General features: G+C 42.1%; 1 protein-coding gene across 1 annotated transcript; it reads right to left on the reverse strand.

Annotated features, from left to right (window-relative positions):
* Positions 1-709: 709 nt before the first annotated feature.
* Positions 710-8,111, reverse strand: LOC149407893 (uncharacterized). The gene is made up of 10 exons (XM_089622523.1): positions 7,976-8,111; positions 6,582-7,780; positions 5,913-6,161; positions 4,834-5,465; positions 3,931-4,701; positions 3,639-3,801; positions 2,504-2,665; positions 1,902-2,369; positions 1,357-1,723; positions 710-864 (listed from the first exon to the last, which is right to left on the reverse strand). Exons 1-10 carry the CDS (start codon positions 8,109-8,111, stop codon positions 710-712), a joined length of 4,302 nt encoding a protein of 1,433 aa, XP_089478649.1.
* Positions 8,112-13,894: the final 5,783 nt, after the last annotated feature.

A 13,894-nucleotide genomic window follows, 5' to 3' on the forward strand; every position in this document is an offset into this window, starting at 1 on the left:
TCCGTAATCATTGAAATCGTATTCGTCTTTCGTATTTGGTTGGCATGGATGTGAAAAAGTTTGGTATTCCTATCCCCGTGCGTTAGCCAGTTAACCCTGGTTTGTTGTTTCCAGTGGATCTCTTCCGCCGAGAGGAGCATTGAGGAGGGCAATATGCAAGACCTCAGACCCGTGCGACTGGTCTGTCTTCTTGTATATCCACTTACACCCTACGGGTTTAATCCCTTCTTGTATATCCACTTACACCCTACGTTTCCACCAGAGTTGCTAAGGACTGCCACAGACTTATGACTGAGAGCATCTGCCACTTTATTGGCCTTACTAGGGTAATAGTGCAAATCAAAGACATAATCGTTCAGGACTTCCATCCAACGTCCTTGGCTCATGTTGAACTCCTTGGCGCATGTTGAACTTCTATATAGATGTCTCAATGGACTCCATACAGGTAATGTCACCATATATTGAGTGCAAACACTACGACAGCAAGCTCAAGATCATGAGTAGGATATCGAGTCTCATTATCCTTCAGTTGTTGTGAGGCGTACGCGATGACTTTCCAGTGCTGCATCAAAACTGTGCCCAAACCTTGCTTAGATGCGTCGCAGTAGATCCATCAATTCCTTTGTGGAATGGTGAGCACTGGGGCGGTCGTCAGCTTGTTCTTCAGCTCTTGGAAGCTCTTTCTAGACGTCTCGATCCAGTGGAACTTCTACCCTTTACAAGTTAGTTGGATCACGGGCATGGCCAACTTAGAGAATCCTTCCATGAATTTCCTATAATAGCCTGCAAGCCCCAAGAAACTCCTTATCTCAGTGACCATCTTTGGCTGAATCCACTGCCTCACAGTTTCCACTTTGGCAGGATCTACAATATACAAGCACTACTCACAACATGACATGTTCAAACCAAAATTCACACTTCGAGAACTTTGCGTATAATCGCTTTTCCCTCAGCCTACCTAACACTAGTTTCAGATACTGCTCATACTCTTCGTTAGTCTTCGAGTAAATTAGAATGTCATCGATGAACACGATCACGAACTTATCTAGGAAGTCTTTGATTACTCAATTCATCAAGTTCATGAACGTTGCTGGCGTGTTAGTCAACGTAAACGACATAACCAAAAACTAGTAATGACCATATCGAGTACGAAAAGCATTTTTAGGGATGTCTTCGTCTAGAACCATCAGCTGATGGTATCTAGAATGCAAGTTGATTTTCGAGAACAGTCACTCCCGACAGTTGATCAAAAAGATTGTCAATATGTGGCAACGGATAATTATTCTTGATCGTTACTTGGTTTAACCACGGTAGTCAATACATAGCCGTAAGGAACCATCTGCCTTATTAACTAACAAGATTGGCGCTCCCCAAGGCGAATAACTTCGTCGAATGAACCCTTCTCAAGCAACTCATATAGCTGCGTCTTGAGTTCTTTTAATTCTGCTAGAGCCATACGATATGTAGCTTTCAATATCGGGGCTATGCCTGGAATGAGTTCGATATTAATCTCAACCTCTCGATCAAGACGTAGTCCTGGAAGATCTTCCGTAAAAACATCCAGGAAATCTCTGGCAACCGGAATATCCTGCGGCTGGGGCCTGACCGTCTTGATAATGTCTACCACGCTCGTAAGGTAACCAGCGCATCTGTGATGCATCATCTTCACGGCCTTCAGCACCAATATGATTGGAAAACTTGATTTCCGAGAGGAACCTTGGAACTGCAATGGTCCAAGTCCTGGATTATGAAACAGAACCGACTTTTTTCGGCAATCTATTTTTGCATGGTGAGTACTTAACTAATCCATTCCAAGGATTACGTCATAGTCCACCATTTCCAATTCAATCCAGTCTACCATCATTATCCAATCCTGAACTCTGATAGGCACATCTCTATACCAGTATAACGACTAGTATCTTTTTTCCAAAAGCCGTAGCCGTAATGAATGGGTACAAGAATTTCTTCTGATGCTCGCCTAATTGATCAGACTTCCTAGATGAGATGAATGAATGCGTGGCTCTTGAATCTATCAATGCACATGGAGAGAAGTAATCCACGAAAACCTGACCTGTGACAGCAGTGGACGATCCTGCTCGCACTTCATCTTCACGGATGGAGAAGACTCTTGCATTGACCTTCAGTTGCTCTTTGAGTACGGGGTCTATGCTTCTAGATTCTATCAAACTCGGGAGAAATGACCTTCTTTTTTGCATCGAAAACGCAACAACGCACGAGCATAACATTCGGCATACAGACGAAGGATTGGTCCTAGAAGTCCTAGGCCTCTTGTTGGACGGCCCTGACTGCCCGCTATCTTCACGTCCTCTGCTCTGGTTCGACGACTGTGATCGATTCCCAGAACTGGCCTGAGGTTGATTACTCGATCCTTGTTAGGACCTCATTCCATCTCCCCGCTGCGGCTGATTCTCCCATCTCGACGGGATCTGAATCTTTTCCTCGACTCACTCTATTTTGGGCTGGTAGCTTTAGAAGGTGTTGCAGCAATTGGTTTTGGAGCAGGAGTCCAATCACCCTCGCGCCAACCAGCAATCCACAAAGCTCTCTGCACGACGTTGATGTAAATGCGAGGTCCAGCATCGCAGCTATCCACTTGGCTCATGATATCCACGTTGAGCCCATGCATATACTTCATCTTCCGATCCTGATCAGTAGGGACCATAGAATGAGCAAACCTCGCCAACGTGTCGAAATTCATGTGTTGTCGATGTTTTTCGGACAACTATTTAGAAGCCCCAAACGGTTCGACCCAAGTCCGGACCAAGTGATCGCGTTCGGGCTTGAGCGTGTCGGACTTGGTATCCCAAATCGTCCCTTAGCTGTCGGTAGTGTCTATCTCGTCCAAGCAAGCAGAGATGATACGAACCTCGGCCGACTAAGCTCCGAGACCCGATACCCCAATAGCACAGCGATGAATCGTCTACGTTTTAGGAACGAAGGTGGATCGAATGACGCCACGGACGGATGCGAATGGCCGTCTGATGAGTCGGGCTCGAACTCCTACACGCACCGCTTTGTAAGAGACTCGAATAGTTCTAAACGAACCAAAGAGAGAATGAAAATCCTCACAGAAAAGTGTTTAACTCAAAAATCAGAATTGTGTGTCTTCCATTCAGCTAAAGGCTTAATTTATAGAGTTTACAAAGGTCAAATTCGCAGCTCCATGGGCCCCATAACCTAATAAGCCCATTTAGCCTTATTTAAGTACTAATAAGCATAAAACAAAGGACCAGCCCAATACAAACCATTATGGGCGTTTTAAATAACATGTCTTGGCCCAAATAACATAAACTGAAAATAGAAAAATAGGAATAGTTTGACTAATTCAATTCAGCCCAAATGACGTTCTTCATTGTTGTTTCTTGGCTTCCTTGAATCCTCTCCTTTGCGAGCTTGTCCCCTTCTTCATCTTGGAGCTTGATGATCAGATTGTTAAGCTCCTCCTTGAATCTCCTCGCTCGAGCTCTTGTCACGGGTCCTTCCGGCACTTGGTATTTTGCTTGCGGCTCCTTTTGGGGCATGTCCTCATCATTCCCCTCGTCTTGAAAAGGATTTGCCCTCAAATCATGATCTGCATCTAAAGGAGATAAGTCAGTCACATTGAATGTAGCACTAACATTATACTCACCTGGAAGATCCAATTTGTAGGCATTATCGTTGATCCTGCGAATAACTTGGAATGGTCCATCGCCACGCGGCTGTAGTTTGGACTTGCGTTGCTCAGGAAAACGCTCCTTGCGCATATGTAACCAGACCCAATCACCTGGTTCGAAAATCACTCTCTTGCGGCCCTTGTTGGCTTGCTGCGCATACTGCTCCGTTCTTCGCTCAATGTTGAGTCGTGCCCTCTCGTGAAGCTGCTTAACAAGCTTTGCTTTCTGTTCACCATCTAAATTCACATGCTCAGACATAGGAATAGGAGATAAATCCAACGGCGTTAGTGGGTTAAAACCATAGACAATCTCAAAGGGTGAGAACTTAGTAGATGAATGAATAGCGCGGTTATAAGCAAACTCAACATGTGGTAAACAATCTTCCCAAGTTTTGATATTCTTCTTAATTATTGCCCTCAACAAAGTCGACAAGGTCCTATTGACTACTTCGGTCTGACCATCAGTTTGGGGGTGACAAGTAGTCGAAAACAACAACCTAGTACCCAACTTAGCCCATAAGGTCTTCCAAAAGTAACTTAAGAACTTGGTATCCCTATCCGAGACAATCGTCCTAGGCATGCCATGCAACCTAACAATCTCTCGAAAGAACAGATCAGCAAAATTAGAAGCATCATCGGTTTTGTGACATGGGATAAAATGTGCCATCTTTGAAAACCTATCAACCACTACAAAAACAGAATCACGACCCCGCTTAGTCCTAGGCAAGCCTAACACAAAATCCATAGATATATCTACCCAAGGTGAGCTAGGAATAGGCAAAGGTGTATACATACCGTGTGATTGAACTTTCGACTTAGCTTTCCTACATGTGATACAATTACCACAGATCCTCTCAACATCACGCTTCATGCGAGGCCAATAAAAGTGCTCTTGGATCACTCCTAGAGTTTTTGCTATCCCAAAATGTCCCATAAGGCCCCCACCATGAGCTTCCCTAACTAACAACTCCCGAAGAGAACAACTAGGCACACAAAGTCTACCAAGCCTGAACAAAAATCCATCATGCCTAAAGTAATCTCCCGACGCCACCTTCTCACACTTCGTAAATATCTCACTAAACTCTCGGTCTTCTGGATACAACTCTTTGATATGTTCAAAACCAAACAGTTTAGCATCTAAAGTGGAAAGTAAGACATACCTTCGAGAAAGGGCATCGGCTACCACATTCTCCTTACCTTGTTTGTACTTGATGACATATGGAAACGGCTCGATGAACTCCATCCATTGCGCATGCCGTTTGTTGAGCTTTTGTTGTCCCTTCAAGTACTTCAGTGACTCATGGTCGGTGTGGACCACGAACTCTCTTGGCAAAAGGTAGTGCTGCCAAGTCTCTAAAGCTCGAATCAATGCGTACATCTCCTTGTCGTAAGTGGGGTAATTAAGGGTGGCCCCACTCAATTTTTCGCTAAAATACGCAATCGGCCGTCGATCTTGCATGAGAACTGCTCCGATTCCCACGCCGGACGCATCACACTCAACCTCGAATGGTTTATCGAAGTTAGGTAATGCGAGACAAGGAGGGTTGACTAATTTCCCTTTGATTTCGGTGAACGCCTCTTCTTGTGCTTGCCCCCATGCGAACGCCACATTTTTCTTCATCACCTCCGTGAGCGGGGAAGCGATCGTGCTAAAATCTCTGACAAAGCGCCTATAAAAGCTCGCTAAGCCATGAAAACTTCGTACTTGTGCTGCATTTGTCGGCGTCGGCCACTCCTGAATAGCTTTCACCTTTTCCTCATCTACCTGCACTCCTTTTGAACTTACAACAAAACCCAAGAAAACAACGTGATCGGTGCAAAAGGTGCACTTGTCAAGGTTAGCAAATAACTGTTCACGTTTGAGTACAATAAAAACCTCACGCAAGTGTAAGACATGATCATCCAGGGTCTTGCTATAAATCCAAATATCATCAAAGTATACCACCACAAATTTACCAATGAACGAACGCAAAACATGATTCATAAGTCGCATAAATGTGCTAGGTGCATTAGTCAAACCAAAAGGCATCACTAACCATTCATACAACCCAAGTTTAGTTTTAAAAGCGGTTTTCCATTCATCCCCCTCTTTCATTCTAATTTGGTGGTACCCACTCTTTAAGTCAATCTTAGAGAAAACACACGCACCATGTAATTCGTCTAGCATATCATCCAATCTAGGAATGGGAAATCGATACCTGACCGTGATGTTGTTGATGGCTCGGCAATCCACGCACATCCTCTGGGACCCATCCTTCTTTGGAACCAATAGAACTGGTACGGCACAAGGGCTCATGCTCTCTCTAATGTACCCCTTTGACAAAAGTTCCTCGACTTGCCGTTGCAACTCCTTCGTTTCCTCAGGGTTGGTTCGGTAGGCCGGTCTGTTTGGAAGCGAGGCTCCGGGTACAAGGTCAATCTGGTGCTCAATCCCCCGAATCGGTGGTAGTCCTGTTGGCATATCTCGAACAACAACGTCCTTGAACTCCTGCAAAAGAGAAACAATGGCAGTAGGTAGAACCTCGCCATGTTGGTTAGTGAATAAGGCAGCCTCCTTGTACACAAGTAAAATCATCGGCTGTTTGGCAAAGAAGGCTTTCCTCACATCACTCTTGCCCGCAAAGAAGTTGTTTTGTTTTCTCTCACCGATTTTGTTTTTCATGACCCCATCTTTTTCTTCACTCCCCACTTCCCTCTCGGGTTTTCTCTCTGGGACTCTCTCTTTTTTTCTCTCTGTTTTTACCTCATCCCTTGGTTCTTTTCCCTTCTCTAGGGTCCTAAACCTTTCCCTCTCTTGTTGCATCCTCAGTTGATCTTCATGAACTTGCTTTGGAGTAAGGGGTGCGAGGGTGATGGTACGATTCTTGTGCCTGAGGGAGTACTTGTTGGTGTAGCCGTCATGAGTCACCCTCCCGTCGAATTGCCACGGCCGCCCCAAAAGTATATGCCCCGCGTCCATTGGTGCCACGTCACAGAACACCGAGTCCTCATAGCTGCCAATCCGGAAACTGATAATGACTTGTTTGTAGACACGTACCTCTTCACCATTATTAAACCACTGAAGCTTGTAAGGACGAGGGTGGTTTGTCGTGGAAAGTCTAAGCTTCTTCACTACAGCAACGCTGGCTATGTTCGTACAACTCCCTCCATCGACGATAACACTGAACACCTTCTCACCAATATGGCACCTGGTGTGAAAGATGTTTTCACGCTGTTCCTCATCATCTCGTACAACCTGCGCGTTCATAGTTCGTCGAGAGACCAACACGAGCTCTGCTGGTGCCTTAATTTCCTCGTCTGACTCTTCTCCGGTACCCTCTTGGTCTTCCTCTTCATCGTCGGTAATCATCTCTTCGGTCGGAAGAATCGTCATGCTCCTCTTATTCGGGCATTGATTCGCGAAGTGACCTACTCCCTGGCACTTGAAGCACTTGATATCACGATTTCGCTGAAATGACGTCATTGGTTTCTTTTGAGCACTGGGACCAGGATTAGATGTGGTTGGGGCCGTGGAAGTGCTTGGCTTGGCTACGTCCCCTCGTGGTTTGAAACTGCTCTTCTCGTCTCGGTTGAAGGTCTTCTTCCATGCAGGTTGTTCTGAGAATCGGTTTCCCCGCATGCTACCCCTCGTCTTGAGCTGCTTCTCAATCTTGACGGCCAAGTGAACCAAATCCTCCATCTCGACATAATGCTGCAACTCCACCTTGTCCGCTATGTCAGGGTTCAGCCCGTTGATAAATCTAGCCATGGTAGACTCGCGATCTTCCTCGATGTTTGCTCGGATCATGGCAACCTCCATTTCCCGGTAGTACTCCTCAACACTGCGAGTGCCTTGCCGTAGGCGCTGAAGCTTCTGGTAGAGCTCTCGGTAATAGTGGCGAGGCACGAATCTCTTCCTCATGATGGCCTTCATCTCATCCCAAGTCTCTATGGGCTCCTCTCCATCCCGTTGCCTACTCGTCACCAGCTGATCCCACCAAACAATAGCATAATCAGTGAATTCAGCGGCAGCAAGTATTACCTTCTTGCGTTCGGTGTAGTTGTAGCAATTGAACACAAACTGGGCTTTGGTCTCCCATTCAAAGTAGGCGTCCGGGTCACTTTTCCCTTGGAATGTTGGAATCTTCTGCTTGATGCCAAAAATTCCTCCGTCTTCTCTGTCCCTTCCTCCATGTCTTCTTTCGAACATTCTCTCGTTTCGTCCTCCTCTCCTATAATCCTCCTCTTCAAAATCATTCTCCATCTCATCTTCTGTCTCCTCCCTAGGCTGTCTTCGTCTTCCTCTGTTGGGAGCTTGTTGGCCTTCCTCCACTCTCTCGACACGTTCTCGTAGTGGCTCCAACTCTTCCCTCATCATCCTCCGCATTTCTCCTGTCATTGCTTGCATCATCAGCCTCCGGTCTGGAATTCCCTCATCTGCGTCGCCGTTGTTAGACATGGTTGCTGCAAGATATTGTTAGTAACAAAAGAAAAACCTCACCAAACTCTCCCTCACGTGTTTACACTCAAATAATATCACTCAGCGCTCGTGTTTGATAATGGCGATAGTTATACTCTCTCTGCCTGTTACCACTCACTCAAACTCTCTATAGGCTCGTACCGAACTACTCAGAGACCAGGAAGGTGATGAAAGGAATTCGAAAATGATACACCAAAACGACACAAACGACACCCAAACGACACGAACAATAAAACGACACCACGGAAAGTTATGACCAGGTCTTATATAAGTCCCAAAAAAAAACAATTCTCCCAAGGTGCGACAATCAGCCCAAAATGACAAATGGCGACAAAATTTTTTTCGATAGGATGTAGGATACCTAAAAACGCTCCAAAACACACAAGGAATCTATCAGGAAAATAAAATTTCTTGAGCCCAAAAATACTTTTTTTTTTCGGATCCTCTTTCTTTTTTTTTCTTTTTTTTTTTTTGATATCCGGGAGATAAATGCTAATTCAGAATTAATGTGAAACGCTGAAATTGATTGTGATCACACGAAATCAGGAAACGAATGAAATGGTAATTAAGTGGAAATTGATTCTGGAAATAAAAGGAATAAAAACAAATCAGGAAAACTAAGATATAAAGATACTTCCGAAATTAGGTGCCAAAAATCAGGAAACTGAATAAAATTGACTTCCTAAAACAGACTTTGACAATTAAAACGAAAATTATGTCTCCACGGATTCTCTTTCTTTCTTTTTTTTTTCTTTTTTTTTTTCGGATCTTTTCTTTTTTTTTTTTTTTTTTTTTTGACGCTCAAGAACTCAGACCTATCACGAAAAGAACACAGACCTATCACGAAAAGAACACAGACCTAATACGAAGATAACAAACACAGACTCAACACAACAAATACGTACGTACGGAATGAACACAACACAAACGAAGAGACGAAAACAAAGAAAACGAAACAAAGGATAAGCAGACCTAAAAGTAGAGACTAGCTCTGATACCACTTGATACGAACCTCGGCCGACTAAGCTACGAGACCCGATACCCCAATAGCACAGCGATGGATCGTCTACGTTTTAGGAACGAAGGTGGATCGAATGACGCCACGGACGGATGCGAATGGCCGTCTGATGAGTCGGGCTCGAACTCCTACATGCACCGCTTTGTAAGAGACTCGAATAGTTCTAAACGAACCAAAGAGAGAATGAAAATCCTCACAGAAAAGTGTTTAACTCAAAAATCAGAATTGTGTGTCTTCCATTCAGCCTAAAGGCTTAATTTATAGAGTTTACAAAGGTCAAATTCGCAGCTCCATGGGCCCCATAACCTAATAAGCCCATTTGGCCTTATTTAAGTACTAATAAGCATAAAACAAAGGACCAGCCCAATACAAACCATTATGGGCGTTTTAAATAACATGTCTTGGCCCAAATAACATAAACTGAAAATAGAAAAATAGGAATAGTCTGACTAATTCAATTCAGCCCAAATGACGTTCTTCATTGTTGTTTCTTGGCTTCCTTGAATCCTCTCCTTTGCGAGCTTGTCCCCTTCTTCATCTTGGAGCTTGATGTTGTCAATGGTGCCCACAAGAAGAGTTGTAGTCTTTATTTTGTACATTTGATGTAATAAAGTCTCATGAAGACTCTTGCTTGTAATTGCCTATTCATTCATTAATAAAGTTGAAACGTTCATTCATTCTTTCTTTGTTTGAAGATTTATGATAAAACCTTAGTCTTTTAGTCCATAAACAAACTTAACAACTTACGAAGAGACAAATGTAGATTTGCATGAACAAACTCTTCGTAGTTTGCTTAAAACGATATATTCGCAATCTTAGGGTCTAAGGACTATTGACCTCAGTATGATTGTTAGAAGAATCTATGATGTCTGGTTATGAGGCATTGAGAGTTTGGGACTCTATAGTTCTTCTAGGTATCTTCCGAAGGTACTGAATTGACCAGTGCACTTCTAGAGACAATATAAAAACAAACCATTTAACCTCTTATGTCTCGAAGTCTCTATGTATGAATTGCATCATGCTTACCTTAATCCTGAAATGAGACATGCCATTTCACACCTTAGTATTCTCATTTGAGAAAGTCAAAGTTCGGACTCGCTATGTGATTCCGAACAAGGCCTATTGGTGAAGTACTAAGTTGTGAGTATGTCATGAGTAACTTTGTGAAGTTCTCATAGATATGGAATTCATGTACAAGATTGCTGAAATGCAATGTATGTCACCTCATGCTTTGTTCCTTGGAGTGTGAATAAATGAACTGGCCAGTGTCCAAATTGAGTCCTGACTCTTTTGGATGAAACAATGTGACTTGTTAGCTCCTCGTCAATACATTGTTTCTAACTTATTCACAAGCGACAAAGGAGTTGAGGAAATAACAGCTAGAAGGGTAAAATGGTAATTTAGTAAATCCCGACTAGCTGATGACATTCATGAAGGGTAAACATAGATAATATTCAGTGGATCCGCTCATCATAATTAGGTCGAATTCTTGAGTAGAAAATAAATTCATTTGAACCGAGAGATTTTCAGTGTCAGCTCTTTAGTGGAGTCAGTTGGCATTAAGCTAAACTTGGAAAAGGTTTGTGAACTTTTGAGTCCAAGTGTTTAGCTCAAGCTTTGTTCATTTGGATCCATGAGGTCACTGTCACGAATCACATCGATAGGAATAGTTAAACTGGAAGCTAAGTCAAAACAAGAACGAAAATAGTCAAAAGGGTATTTTTGTCTTTTGAGACATAGGATGAAATGAATGTCAATAAATTTTTTGACAAGTTCATTTGATGACTTAATGTCACTCGGCCATGACTTGATTATTGGGCCTTGTGAATTAATTTCATTTCATAAGAATTTTATTGAAAATTCTTAATGGGCTTTTCTCATGTTGTCATAAACAAATGAAGAAGCTTCTAGAAGCTCCTTCCAGATGAGAGATGGGCGCCCAAAATACCCAAGAGAAAGAGAATATTTTGTGCATAAATGTATCAAGATACTTGCCAAAAGAAAAAGAGGAAACAAATTTCCTCTATGAGGAAACAAGGAGAATCGGCCAAGGCAACCAAGAAGGGAAACAAAAGAGGAAACTAATCCTTGTGGATTGAATGAGGTGGGCGCCTATGTTGATAGGAATGGGTAATAAAAGATTGCTCATAAAGGCTTGGAAAATAAGAGGAAACTACTTCTTTCCAAGACCAACCCCTCTCCTATAAATAGGACCCTCATTCCCTTCATTTTCTCATTCCACACAAGTTAGAGATTGAGAGACTCTCTCTCTAGACATTGTGGCCGAAACTCCTCTCTCTCTCTCTAGTTTATTTTCGATTTTTCTTGTTTTGGCACCTAGGTCCTCACTCGACCTAGTGTTTAGCTCTGCGACTTCAAGACTCGTTCTTAAGTCGTAGTGGTTAAAAGTGCCCACTCACTGATTCCTTCTTTTCGAGTGATTTAGTGATAGAAACTTTTGTGGTTGCTCGAGGTGCCGAGGAAAGGAAGAGAGACGTGCTGCGAGGGGAGACGAGCATTGCAAACTTTCCAAAAGCTTCTTCAAAGTTCAAGCTTCAAGAAAGGTTAGTAAACTCTTAGCTCATATTGGTTTTTAATTACATGTACTTGCTTCCTTGTCTAGGTTAGTAAAAACCGTTTTTACTTGTAAAAGAAAATTTTTAAAATTCCGCCGCTTCCCGAAGCGTTAATTATTTTCTTAAACCCTAGATCAATTCCAACAAATGGTATCAGAGCTATGGTCAATGATTAGCATGTACATGTTTTTAAAATTATGAGCTTGAAAATCGTTTTCGAAAGTTTACTAATTTTGTGACAAGTTAGAATTGTAATCTTAGATTTTTTTTTAATTTAATGCTCTTGTCTTTAAATTAAAAAGAATGTTGATTTTCTATGAGTTTGGGATGTTTTTAAAACACATTAGAAACAGTTCTAAAAGTTTTTAATTTTTTATATTGAAAAACGTGTTTTAGAAGTTTGAGAAATTTCGGTAAATTTTGTGACTAGTTACTTTGTCTTTCTAGTTTCTTCTATTTACCGTATTTTTTTATGCTTGTTGTTATTTCTTTTATTCTATGTTATTACCCTGCTAATAAAACACAAATAAAAGCTTTAAACAACATCTTAAAACGTTCCGTTACACTTGATTCTTTTTCGCACCTAAGTAGGACCAAGCTTTAATTTATTTCTTTTTCTTCGAGCTGGAGTAAACCCGCATTAAAAGTGGCATAACTCTCTGCTCAGAAATCTAAATTTAATGATTCTTGAATCAAATTAAAGCTCTGTCTGTCCTCTGTCCAATGCCACCGGTTTCGGCTGAAAAGGACATCGGAGCCGCCAGATATGGTGATTTTACTCCGAGGTGCGCGGCTGTCTGAAACTCCAATTTTTTTAGAAATCCGGATTTTCAAACCCCACTACCATGAGTTATAGAACTCTAATGAGAAGATTTTCTTGAGCAAAAATGTTTTTCATATGATTATAAACATGATGTGTAAGATTAAAATGTTTTGATTTTTGAAAGTTTTATTGAAATTGGATTTTTACAAAACTAGTTTGATTTTTGAAAAACCGTTTTCACTTTCAAACTTGAAAATATTTTGTCATCCAAATCAAATAAATTTTCAAAATGTTTTCAAAACTATATCTATATCACATATGTTCAAAATCTATATGCTCTTGAAAATTTGAGTGGGAGGTCTCCTTGTAGACAAGCCGAAAAATAAAAAGATGTGTAATCTCAAACTTTCAAGTGTTCGAGTGAGTTGAAGTTCACACTTCCCTCACGCACTTTCCCGAAATAGAAAATAGGAAAAGATCGAGTATGTACCTTGTGCCTTTATGCACTAATACTGCTCTGAACGTGTCGATCTAGGATTCTCTTCTAGTTGTCCGTTCTGTCGCTCTCTAACTAGGAAATTTGTTTCCGAACTTATAAGAGTCGATGAACCAACTCCAAAAACTAAGTGGGAGGGTTATATTCGTTGTTTGTAACCCGCGATCCCCAACACTAGTGAAAGATGCAATAACGTGGGACTAAGAGCCGCTCTTGCGACCCTCACTTAAATGTGAGTACTCCAAGGCGTTATTGCTTCGATCATTGCTCAATGAGCTACGTCCGAGAGTGATGCAATGATGGCAAGGCCTCCCCTTGGGGGATTGTTTTTCAAAGCTGATCTTTTGGACTAAGTGGTTGGTTGCACGCTTAGGCTCAATCCCTAGTATCCTCCCTTGAGGCTCTGCGAAAGGATGTGAGTGATCAAACCAATTTACAAGGTGGCTAGTCAAAATAGATGTATTGACATCTTGGCTTAGCATTAATGATGTGTCATTTACTTATAAATGGAGATTTTTTGCGGCCCTCTCTTGAGGGAGTAAATTATCGTTTGGTTTATAACACCTTTGGATTTTACAAAAGTCTTAATGAAACTTAAATCCTAAACCAAAGACTAATCATAAACTTGTTTCAACTTTTTATAGGCAATATGTCTCTCAACCCTCTCTCTACAATTCTTTCCTCGAATAAACTCGAAGGCGACAATTACGTCGACTGGAAACGTAACCTCGACATAGTCCTTACTGTCGACAAGCACAAATGGGTTCTCACCACCCCCTAACCTCAAACGAATGATGATTCGACGCAAGAGGAGAAAGACGTCCTGGCGGCCTGGCTTCGATCCGATGAGATTGCGAGATGCTACATTTTGGCATCGATGAACAATGTGTTGCAGCAACAACATCGTGA

This window comes from Urtica dioica, chromosome 1 (assembly GCF_054948205.1).
Source record: "Urtica dioica subsp. dioica isolate 48M chromosome 1, U.dioica_male_clone48M_v1_H2, whole genome shotgun sequence".
In the NCBI taxonomy this organism is placed as follows: domain Eukaryota; kingdom Viridiplantae; phylum Streptophyta; class Magnoliopsida; order Rosales; family Urticaceae; genus Urtica; species Urtica dioica.

Coding starts and splice junctions, on each gene's coding strand:
- LOC149407893 (XM_089622523.1), bottom strand. CDS start 8,111: ATGTCTAACAACGGCGACGCAGATGAGGGAATTCCAGACCGGAGGCTG. Junction 6,162..6,581: donor CGTGGCAATTCGACGGGAGG/GTGACTCATGAC, acceptor TCTCTTTTGCAG/GAGTTCAAGGACGTTGTTGT. Junction 2,370..2,503: donor CTGCTCCAAAACCAATTGCT/GCAACACCTTCT, acceptor AATCAACCTCAG/GCCAGTTCTGGGAATCGATC.